This window comes from Oncorhynchus masou, chromosome 16 (genome assembly GCF_036934945.1).
Source record: "Oncorhynchus masou masou isolate Uvic2021 chromosome 16, UVic_Omas_1.1, whole genome shotgun sequence".
Classification (NCBI taxonomy): Eukaryota; Metazoa; Chordata; class Actinopteri; order Salmoniformes; family Salmonidae; genus Oncorhynchus; species Oncorhynchus masou.
In genome coordinates, this window is record NC_088227.1 from 45,749,564 (window position 1) to 45,761,555 (window position 11,992).

At 45.1% G+C, this 11,992-nt stretch overlaps 1 protein-coding gene across 1 annotated transcript; it reads right to left on the reverse strand.

Annotated features, from left to right (window-relative positions):
* Window positions 1-335: 335 nt before the first annotated feature.
* Window positions 336-11,743, reverse strand: hbs1l (HBS1-like translational GTPase). Its single transcript, XM_064991774.1, has 3 exons — window positions 11,575-11,743; window positions 3,602-3,955; window positions 336-2,867 (listed from the first exon to the last, which is right to left on the reverse strand). The coding sequence occupies exons 1-3, from the start codon at window positions 11,615-11,617 to the stop codon at window positions 1,384-1,386; spliced, it is 1,881 nt and encodes a 626-aa protein (XP_064847846.1). The 5' UTR covers window positions 11,618-11,743; the 3' UTR covers window positions 336-1,383.
* Between the last annotated feature and the right edge of the window lie 249 nt (window positions 11,744-11,992).

Consider the following 11,992-nt stretch of genomic DNA (forward strand, 5'->3'; position numbering starts at 1 on the left):
CCTAACCCTCACCTCTAACCTAACCCAACCCTCACCCTCATCCCTAACCTAACCCTCACCCCTAACCCCTAACCTCTAACTAAACCCCTAACTAAACCTCTAACCCATAACCTAACCCTCAGCCCTAACATAACCTAACCCTGGTAACACTTCATTAGGATAGTAACATGGCAACTATCTACTAACCCTCACCTCTAACCCTCACCTCTAACCCCTAACCTAACGCTCACCTCTAACCCTAACCCTCGCCCCTAACCCTCGCCCCTAACCCTCACCCCTAACCCTCACCCCTAACCCTCACCCCTAACCCTCACCCCTAACCCTCACCCCTAACCCTAACCCTTACTCTAATCCTAACCCTTACTCTAATCCTAACCCTTACTCTAATCCTAACCCTTACTCTAATCCTAACCCTTACTCTAATCCTAACCCTTACTCTAATCCTAACCCTTACTCTAATCCTAACCCTTACTCTAATCCTAACCCTTACTCTAATCCTAACCCTTACTCTAATCCTAACCCTTACTCTAATCCTAACCCTTACTCTAATCCTAACCCTTACTCTAATCCTAACCCTTACTCTAATCCTAACCATAACTCTAATCCTAACCCTTACTCTAATCCTAACCCTTACTCTAACCCTTACTCTAATCCTAACCCTTACTCTAATCCTAACCCTTACTCTAATCCTAACCCTTACTCTAATCCTAACCCTTACTCTAATCCTAACCCTTACTCTAACCCTTACTCTAATCCTAACCCTTACTCTAATCCTAACCCTTACTCTAATCCTAACCCTTACTCTAATCCTAACCCTTACTCTAATCCTAACCCTTACTCTAATCCTAACCCTTACTCTAATCCTAACCCTTACTCTAATCCTAACCCTTACTCTAATCCTAACCCTTACTCTAATCCTAACCCTTACTCTAATCCTAACCCTTACTCTAATCCTAACCCTTACTCTAATCCTAACCATAACCTTAGCAAGCAGTTGTTTATCAACAAAGAGTTTTGTTGATAGTCCATCTGTAGACTGTCATGCTATAGATAGCCTATCCTGTCTGGACTATCCAAATAAAAATGGGAGCAAAATCTTACCTCGCCTACAGTAGAAAAAAAACTAAAACACTTTCACATTTCTTAATACAACTCTCAGATAACTTTAAAAACAGCCGTTTAAAAAAAACAAAAATATTTAAAATCCCTTTCTTTTATAAAACCTCCAACAGCTCTGTTGTTGTTCTTTAATCACCTTGGTTACATCTCAAACGGCACCCTATTCCCTGAACAGTGCACTACTTTTAAAACAGAGACCAAAGTAATGTAGGGTGCCATTTGGGGCGTAGCCTAGCAACAGACAGTCCACTTCCTTAGTGACCTTTACTCGCGGGTGAAGGCCTTCTTCTGATTGGCTCGTACGACGTCGTCGGGGGAGGGCGTGTCGAAGGTGAAAGGGGTTATGGGTAAGAGGGGCGTCTGTTCTTTAGCTTTGACCAGCTGGGTCTGTGTTCCGTACAGAAACGCAGGGTGACCCCCTCCTCCTCCGACCTCTAACCTCAGATCTCCCACAGCCTCCTTCATCATCATCATCCTCCTCTTCCGCCGGCTGGGCGCACGCACCGACAGGGTCAGGGCGAAGACGGACGGTCGAGCGAACACAGAGGAGCCGTGGCGGTGGTGATCTGACCTCAAGGCGACCGCGGACGGCGAGGAGAGGCCATTGTCATGACGACGTGCGAACAACACTCCACCGTGGGACGACTGGGCCATGAGCACGCTTAGATCAACACTCTGATCACCCCATGGTGGGCGGAGACTCAGGGGAGTGGGTGACAAAAGGGGGCGGGGGTTGTCTCTGACTCCACCCTCTTGGATACTTCTTGGCTGTGGTTTCCCTGGTGACAGGAGTGCGGAGAGGGAGAGTGATGGTGGGGTGTCGGAGGAAGTTCTGTTGTGTTGCTGAGAGACTAGTGGAGAGAGCTCCCCCTGTAGGCCAGGAGGTGGTACTACCTGACCGTCTGGGTCTGCTGCTGGCACCGTGCTTACTAGCTGACGTTGAGAGTCCAGCAGAGACAGAGGGAGGACGTGGGGTTCTGGTGTTGTTGTGATCTGGGTCTGGGGGGAACAGTGTGTGTTCAGAGGTCCTGGGGGTTGTGGGAGCTGGGACAGGAAGTGTGTGAGAGCTGGCGCTGGTCCGGCAGCGGTCTGAGCTGTGTTGCCATGGGCAATGGGGATTGAGCTGTTCCCGTGGAGACCGGGGAGTGTTCTGTAGAGGGTGGGGCTGCTGTTGGAATGTTCCTGGATCAGCTCAGCCAATGACGGACTTCCTTTGGGATCCGCCCCCTTAGCCCCTCCCCCAGTCGCTATCTCCATTGGTCTGCTGCTCTGGAGGACGGAGCTCAGGCTGCCGAAGGAGGGAGGGGCCATATTGGCGGCCGGAGTTGTCAGTTTGGGGTTGCCTAAGGACAAGCTACCCAAAGAGGAGGCAAGGTGGTTGGGGGGACTTGTAGCAATGGGGGCGGAGTTGGAGTTTAACAACGCTAGAGTGCCCAATGAGAGGCCAGAAAGAACAGCCAGAGTAGATGAGGACAGTGAGGGGAGTCCCGCCCTCTGACTCTTCTGAACATGCTCAGACATCAACTGGGCCAGGCTGCTGCTGCTCCCCGCCTCGGCAACCGTCGCCAAGGGCCTTGCGGAACCCGCCACGAAATTCAGAGTCGAAGTGGAGAGGTTGTGAGTGTCATGACAACGATCTTTCACAGGCCGCGCTTGGTGGTCACTAAGGTTCAGAGGATCGGTAGATGGACATATAGCTGGTGTGTGTGTTGGTGTGAGTACAGTGCCAGAGTTGGATAGGCAGGCTCCTTACCTTACCAAGAGTTGAGAGAGGAAGATGGGTCAGGACATCAGAGGTGGAGAGAGAGACACAAGAGAAAGAAGAGAGAGAATGAGAGAGAGAATGAGAGAGAGAGAGAGAATGAGAGAGAGAGAGAGAATGAGAGAGAGAGAGAGAATGAGAGAGAGAGAGAGAGAGAGAGAGAATGAGAGAGAGAGAGAGAGAATGAGAGAGAGAGAGAGAGAGAAAATGAGAGAAAAAATGAGAGAGAGAGAAAATGAGAGAAAAAATGAGAGAAAGAGAAAATGAGAGAGAGAGAGAGAAAAAGAGAGAGAGAGAGAAAATGAGAGAGAAAAAATGAGAGAGAAAGAGAATATGAGAGAGAGAGAATATGAGAGAGAGAGAGAATATGAGAGAGAGAGAATATGAGAGAGAGAGAATATGAGAGAGAGAGAATGAGAGAGAGAGAATATGAGAGAGAGAGAATGAGAGAGAGAGAGAAAATGAGAGAGAGAATGAGAGAGAGAATATGAGAGAGAGAAAGAGAGAGAATGAAAAAAAGAAAGAGAGAGAATAAGAGAGAGAGAGAATTTAGTTACAATGTGTTCAAAGTGAAGAGTTGGAGGAGAACCTTGGTTCATTTTGCTAACAGTCTTCAACAACTACATCCCAGTGTCATTTATGCTGAGAGTAAAATCCAACCTTCAAAACATAATAAGTAAGGTGATCATCATTCGGCCCTGCTCTGTGGTCCAGGCATACCTTTCTTTGGTTGTGGGGTGGCTGATGCCTCCTGATTGGATCTTGGTGCAGCTGCCATGTCCTTATTGGCTCCCTGGGGCAGTGGTCCTTCCTTATTGGCTCCCTGGGGCAGTGGTCCTTCCTTATTGGCTCCCTGGGGCAGTGGTCCTTCCTTATTGGCTCCCTGGGGCAGTGGTGCGTCCTGATGGGTCTTAACGGACCGGGGCGGAGCACCGGTGCTCTCGTCTGATAGGATGGTGTCCAGGGCTCTCTCGGGGTCGAAGGCGCACTGCAAGGCAACCTGGGTAAGGACAGACTCTGGCACTGTGTCACCCAGCACCTCACGCATCTGGTCCAGACATGAGTACAGCTTGCCTGTGGAGACACACACATTACATTACATTAGAAATTGGCACATGGGACACTCAGGGATACAAAGAGCACCTTCAAAACAAACACCTCACAAGAAAAGCAGACACACAAAGACACGTACGGATACACAGGGTTAGCTCTCTGTGTGCCCTGGTCTAGGAAGAGAGGACGAGGCGAAGCAAGAGAATTTACTCCGTGCAGAATAAGCGATTTTTAGCACGGAGATCTACGACAAGAGTGTAATGGCCACGTGAGTCTTATTGGATGGAATAGAAGAGTGGTCAGAGAGCAAGAGGCAAAGCGATGGGAAAGTGTTGAATTCCGTGAGTCTTATTGGATGGAATAGAAGAGTGGTCAGAGAGCAAGAGGCAAAGCGATGGGAAAGTGTTGAATTCCGTGAGTCTTATTGGATGGAATAGAAGAGTGGTCAGAGAGCAAGAGGCAAAGCGATGGGAAAGTGTTGAATTCCGTGAGTCTTATTGGATGGAATAGAAGAGTGGTCAGAGAGCAAGAGGCAAAGCGATGGGAAAGTGTTGAATTCCGTGAGTCTTATTGGATGGAATAGAAGAGTGGTCAGAGAGCAAGAGGCAAAGCGATGGGAAAGTGTTGAATTCCGTGAGTCTTATTGGATGGAATAGAAGAGTGGTCAGAGAGCAAGAGGCAAAGCGATGGGAAAGTGTTGAATTCCGTGAGTCTTATTGGATGGAATAGAAGCGTCATATATATTTAGGCTGGTACCAACATACTGATATAAGTGGAAGCACCTGGCATTCCCTCAACTTGGAGAGAAATTACTTGGTTGTGCCTGGGGGGGGTTTTTTCACACGCGTTATCTGCCCTCTCATTGGCTAGAATGGTCCCACCTGATCTCGCCTGCCTTCAATCATTGAAGACATGTGTTTCCATTGTCAGAGTGGTCACTCGGCTGTCTTGTCAACATAACATATCGTATTTAGTCTAGATCATTCCATGGAGGGCCTAGTGTCTGATGGTTTGAGTATTTTCCTTTCAATTAAGACAATGAGAGAGAGTTCCTTACTAATTAGTGATCTTAATTAATCAATCGAGTAAACAGGGAGGAGAGCAAACCAGCAGAAACTCTACCTTCCGTGGACTGAGTAACACACGTGGTCTATGGGGGTTAGGGTTTAGAGGGTTAGGGTTTAGAGGGTTAGGGTTTAGAGGGTTAGGGTTTAGAGGGTTAGGGTTTAGAGGGTTAGGGTTTAGAGGGTTAGAGGTTAGGGTTTAGGATTTAGAGGGTTAGGGGTTAGAGGTTTAGGATTTAGAGGGTTAGGGTTTAGAGGGTTAGAGGTTAGGATTTAGAGGGTTAGGGGTTAGGGTTTAGAGGGTTAGAGGGTTAGGGTTTAGAGGGTTGGGGTTTAGAGGGTTAGGGTTTAGAGGGTTAGAGGTTAGGGTTTAGGATTTAGAGGTTAGGGTTTAGAGGGTTAGGGTTTAGAGGGTTAGAGGTTAGGGTTTAGGATTTAGAGGGTTAGGGGTTAGAGGGTTAGGGGTTAGAGGGTTAGGGTTTAGAGGGTTAGGGTTTAGAGGTTAGGGTTTAGAGGGTTAGGGTTTAGAGGGTTAGGGTTTAGGGTTTAGGATTTAGAGGGTTAGGGTTTAGAGGGTTAGGGTTTAGAGGGTTAGGTTTTAGAGGGTTAGGGTTTAGAGGGTTAGGGTTTAGAGGGTTAGAGGGTTAGGGTTTAGAGGGTTAGGGGTTAGAGGGTTAGAGATTAGGGTTTAGAGGTTAGGGATTTGGGTTTAGGGTTTAGAGGGTTAAGGTTTAGAGGGTTAGGGTTTAGACGGTTAGGGTTTAGAGGGTTAGGGTTTAGAGGGTTAGGGTTTAGAGGTTAGGGTTTAGAGGGTTAGGGGTTAGAGGGTTAGGGTTTAGAGGGTTAGGGTTTAGAAGGTTAGAGATTAGGGTTTAGAGGTTAGGGATTTGGGTTTAGGGTTTAGAGGGTTAAGGTTTAGAGGGTTAGGGTTTAGACGGTTAGGGTTTAGAGGGTTAGAGGGTTAGGGTTTAGAGGTTAGGATTTAGAGGGTTAGGGTTTAGAGGGTTAGAGGGTTAGGGTTTAGAGGTTAGGATTTAGAGGGTTAGGGTTTAGAGGGTTAGAGGTTAGGGTTTAGGATTTAGAGGGTTAGGGTTTAGAGGGTTAGGGTTTAGAGGGTTAGGGTTTAGAGGGTTAGGGTTGAGGGTTAGGGTTTAGAGGGTTAGAGGGTTAGGGTTTAGAGGTTAGGGTTTAGAGATTAGGGTTTAGAAGGTTAGGGTTTAGAGGGTTAGGGGTTAGAGGGTTAGGGGTTAGAGGGTTAGAGGGTTAGGGGTTAGAGGTTAGGGTTTAGAAGGTTAGAGATTAGGGTTTAGAGGTTAGGGATTAGGGTTTAGAGGGTTAGGGTTTAGAGGTTAGGGATTTGGGTTTAGGGGGTTAGGGTTTAGAGGGTTAGGGTTTAGAGGGTTGGGATTAGAGGGTTAGAGGTTAGGGTTTAGGATTTAGAGGTTAGGGTTTAGGTTTAGGTTTAGAGGTTAGGGTTTAGGTTTAGAGGTTAGGGTTTAGAGGTTAGGGGTTAGAGGTTAGGGTTCTATAAGGTTAGAGGTTAGGGTTTTGAACTCATAATGACGGGCCGTGTACCCACGTCCCCCCTCACCAGGATTTAGCAGCCCCCATCTTGACACTTTGTACATTTTAGAGTTAATTTTGTGCAATTCTACACATTTTGCTGTGGGCGGAGATTTCATGCAATTCTACACATTTCACAATAGGGTAGAGATAAATATTTTGAGTTTTTAATATGATATCTGAGTGAGACAAATTAATTTGTGATTACTAAATTTAAAACAGCTGGCCACTAGACTATTTTACCAATCTAAAAACATGTTATCTGACATCATGGGCTAATTGAGTGACCACCAGTAAATAACATAAGAGGAACTGCTGATGTACAACGACCTTGTGTATTCTACTATTCTAACTGTCAACAGGAAGTTGAGACCGACTGAGTTGTTGCTCATTGCTAAACAATCATGTTCGAGTCCATACCACTGTTGTTACGGTAACCGTATTACCGCTACACCGGCGGTCACGAGTCATGACAGCAGTCAAATCCCACGTGACCATGTAATCACGGTAATTAGACTTCTCCAAGCTCTGATGCTGCTGATGGTCATTAGTAACCTACCAAACTATAGCTGCCTGGTACTCAGCACTCTATTGTCCCTCTAATCACTCTGACATCAATGTAAATGTATTAGAAAATCTAATTAAACACTTCATGAGAGCACATGAGCTCATGTTGCTCAACATTTCCATAGGCTTTGCATTTGTGTGAGAAAATAGAGAGTGATGGCCTCTAATAAAAAGAGGAGGATCCCATCAGCTTTCTATAGGCCAGACATACTATATTTATTTCTCAACTTTCCTAATATTAAAGCACATTGCTTATCTTTACAAACAGGAGTATATCCTACCTGGCTGGCATTAAAATGAACCACGGGAAAAGTATCTCTCATTCTCTATTTAAGTGCATAGATGACATGTATTTTTTTTACGCTGACCCTGTTCCGAGACAGGTGCATGATAATGGTCCGTTCTAAATCAAAACTAATTTCACACATATTATTTAGTATATTACAGCATCGAGTCTTCATGGGTATGATGCTACAAGCTTGGCACACCTGTATTTGGGGAGTTTCTCCCATTCTTCTCTGCAGATCCCCTCAAGCTCTGTCAGGTTGGATTGGGAGCGTCGCTGCACAGCTATTTTCAGGTCTCTCCAGAGATGTTCAATCGGGATCAAGTCCGGGCTCTGGCTGGGCCACTCAAGGACATCCAGAGACTTGTCCCGAAGCCTCTCATGTGTTGTTTTGGCTGTGTTTTTTATTTTATGTAACCTTTATTTAACTAGGCAAGTCAGTTAAGAACAAACTCATATTTAAAACGACGGCTTAACCCTAACCCAGACGACACTTAGCAAATTATGCTCCGCCCAATGGGACTCCCAATTACGTCTGGATGTGATACAGCCTGGATTCGAACCAGGGACTGTAGTGACGCCTCTTGCACTGAGATGCAGCGCCTTAGACCGCAGCATCTGTGTGTGTGAGTGTGTTAACTATTTTACTAAAATACTTAAAAGGCCGCTAAAACTTTAAATATTGATATCGGGTTTTTTGGGCAAGGAAAATATCGGAAATCGGCCAAAAATGTAATATCGGTGCATCACTACTAGTCATGTAATTTGTGTGATTTTTAAGTAAATATTTAACTCATTTAGGCTTGTCATAACAAAGGGGTTGAATACTTAGACTCAAGACATCAGTTTTTTTCTCCAGTTTTTTTTTTATACAAAAAAATTAAATATCTAAAAACATAATTCTCATTTGATATTGAAATCCATTTTAAATCAACGTAATCCATTTAAAAATATATTTTATTTATTTTTATTTTACCTTTATTTAACTAGGTAAGTCAGTTAAGAACAAATTCTTATTTTCAATGACGGCCTCGGAACAATGGGTTAACTGCCTGTTCAGGGGCAGAACGACAGATTTGTACCTTGTCAGCTCGGGGGTTTGAACTTGCAGCCTTCCGGTTACTAGTCCAACACTCTAACCACTAGGCTACCCTGCCGCCCCAAATCAATGTAATCCATTTTAAATCAATGTAACCCATTTTAAATCAATGTAATGCAACATGTGTAAAAAGGCAGTGTGAATACTAATCCCTATATAGTGCTTTACTTTTATTGTGCCCTAAGTTGGATCAGCGGCCTGGTCAAAAGTAGTGCACTATATAGGGAATAGGATTCCATTTCACACCTTGGCCTTACAGTTATAGAGTACTTGGGTAGTGTTTAGTGTGCACTGTGTACTAGGGTAGTGAGACAGACAGACCTGTAGCAGGGGAGATGCAGTAGCCATCATCAACATCAACAAACTGTCCATATACTTCCTCATCGTCAAAGTATGCAAGGGGGTGCAATTCAGTTAATGACACTAGCACACAAACACACTCTAGCTAGGCCCCACAAACACACACTAGCTAGGTCCCACAAACACACACTAGCTAGGTCCCACAAACACACACTAGCTAGGTCCCACAAACACACACTAGCTAGGTCCCACAAACACACACGAGCTAGGTCCCACAAACACACACTAGCTAGGTCCCACAAACACACACTAGCTAGGTCCCACAAACACACACTAGCTAGGTCCCACACACACACACGAGCTAGGTTCCACACACACACACGAGCTAGGTCCCACACACACACACACACTAGCTAGGTCCCACAAACACACACACTAGCTAGGTCCCACAAACACACACACTAGCTAGGTCCCACAAACACACACACTAGCTAGGTCCCACACACACACACACTAGCTAGGTCCCACACACACACACACACACTAGCTAGGTCCCACAAACACACACTAGCTAGGTCCCACAAACACACACTAGCTAGGTCAATCAAACACACACTAGCTAGGTCCCACACACACACACTAGCTAGGTCCCACAAACACACACTAGCTAGGTCCCACAAACACACACTAGCTAGGTCCCACAAACACACACTAGCTAGGTCCCACACACACACACTAGCTAGGTCCCACACACACACACACACTAGCTAGGCCCCACAAACACACACTAGCTAGGTCCCACAAACACACACACACACTAGCTAGGTCCCACAAACACACACACACACTAGCTAGGTCCCACAAACACACACACACACTAGCTAGGTCCCACAAACACACACTAGCTAGGTCCCACAAACACACACTAGCTAGGTCAATCAAACACACACTAGCTAGGTCCCACACACACACACTAGCTAGGTCCCACAAACACACACTAGCTAGGTCCCACAAACACACACTAGCTAGGTCCCACAAACACACACTAGCTAGGTCCCACACACACACACTAGCTAGGTCCCACACACACACACTAGCTAGGTCCCACACACACACACTAGCTAGCTAGGCCCCACAAACACACACTAGCTAGGTCCCACAAACACACACACACACTAGCTAGGTCCCACAAACACACACACACACTAGCTAGGTCCCACAAACACACACACACACACACTAGCTAGGTCCCACAAACACACACACTAGCTAGGTCCCACACACACACACACTAGCTAGGTCCCACACACACACACACACTAGCTAGGTCCCACACACACACACACTAGCTAGGTCCCACACACACACACTAGCTAGGTCCCACAAACACACACTAGCTAGGTCCCACAAACACACACTAGCTAGGTCCCACAAACACACACTAGCTAGGTCCCACACACACACACTAGCTAGGTCCCACACACACACACTAGCTAGGTCCCACAAACACACACACTAGCTAGGTCCCACAAACACACACACACACACTAGCTAGGTCCCACAAACACACACACACTAGCTAGGTCCCACACACACTAGCTAGGTTTTACATTTTAGTCATTTTGCAGATACTCTTATCCAGACTTATAGTAGTGAGTGCATGATACATTTTTCATACTTTTGACAGCTAATTGCTTTCACTTTGCCTCCTCAGCAACTCTGCCTGGGGGTGAGCTTGGCCTTTTCTGGGACAGAACAATTTTCTTACAATCAATGATGGGTATATCTGGCTGGCTAAACTGTAAACGTTGTTAGTTAGATCACTGGCTAGTTAACAACACCAACCAGCTTCAGTTGCTGGAACTTCGGCAGCTTGATAGCTACAGCTGTAGAGTTACCTAGCTAACCAGCATGATGGTTAAATACATTGAAAGTTAGAAAGAAACATTAGCTAATTAAACAATACCATTGACATATGCTTAAGATAGTTGTCCAAGCTTGCCAACTATGCCAATTAACTAGATGCCACCCATAAGCATTTACCGTTATAAGCATTTTTGCTACACCAACAATAACGTCTGCTCAACACGGTATGTAACCAATAACATTAATTTGAGAATAGTCTGCAAGTAGACACCACAATTGTTCTTTGTAAATTGCGGGATATTATTTTTTTTGTATTGAAAGCAGTATTTATTTATTTGTTTATAAATATAAAAGAAAAGTTCCAGTCCACCCACACTAGTTGTTGCTTAACTCGTTGCGTTTAGTCTGGTTGTGACAGCCCGAATAGGACACGACAGCAACAGTTATATGCTTTTCAAGTTCATGTTAGCTAGGTAGCTAACTCTTAGCTATATTGGCTAACCAGCTAACTGTTAGTTATATTGGCTAACCAGATAACTGCTGTTAGCTATATTGGCTAACCAGAGAACTGTTAGTTATATTGGCTAACCAACTAACTGTTAGTTATATTGGCTAACCAGCTAACTGTTAGTTATATTGGCTAACCAGATAACTGTTAGTTATATTGGCTAACCAGATAACTGCTGTTAGCTATATTGGCTAACCAGATAACTGTTAACTATATTGGCTAACCAGAGAACTGTTAGTTATATTGGTTAACCAGATAACTGTTAACTATATTGGCTAACCAGATAACTGTTAACTATATTGGCTAACCAACTAACTGATAGCTAACAACTTCAGGCCTTGCATCGAAGGGTCCATAACTGTCAGTAGCAAATTCACAGAATCTAACCTTCATCATAGTTGCAGCCTCGGACATTTCTGTGCCGAGACATGTTGGTTTATAACTTATGTGTCCTTTCGGTCCCCTGTAGAGGTGGTTTTCGGATCAGGCGGGTTTATTGTCATTTGGGTCTCACTTTCCGACAGCCATATTTACGTAGCGAGCTACACACAAACACTTCTGCGCAGACTCAGTCGAGTTGAACGGTTCAGAGCCACACAGAATTTCTAAATACAGGTCGTGGATCAGTTTACACTGCAAAACAATCCCAAACTTCAATCTTTAGCGAGGAACAAAATATAAAACTGTCGTAATGCCATTTGGCCTGCTGAGTGAAACATTTTCAGTTGGCTTGGACCACTCAACAATTTATCTGAAAATAAAATGTGTTTATTATGTTTATTCCATAATAAATTAAATGTAGCTC

Excerpts from the sequence above, each read along its gene's own strand:
- hbs1l (XM_064991774.1), bottom strand. The coding sequence starts at position 11,617 with ATGTCTCGGCACAGAAATGTCCGAGGCTGCAACTATGATGAAG. Across the intron at positions 3,956-11,574 it reads AGGCTGCAACTATGATGAAG|GCAAGCTGTACTCATGTCTG; the intron begins GTTAGATTCTGT and ends GTGTCTCCACAG. Across the intron at positions 2,868-3,601 it reads CACCCCACAACCAAAGAAAG|GAGCCTGCCTATCCAACTCT; the intron begins GTATGCCTGGAC and ends TGGTAAGGTAAG.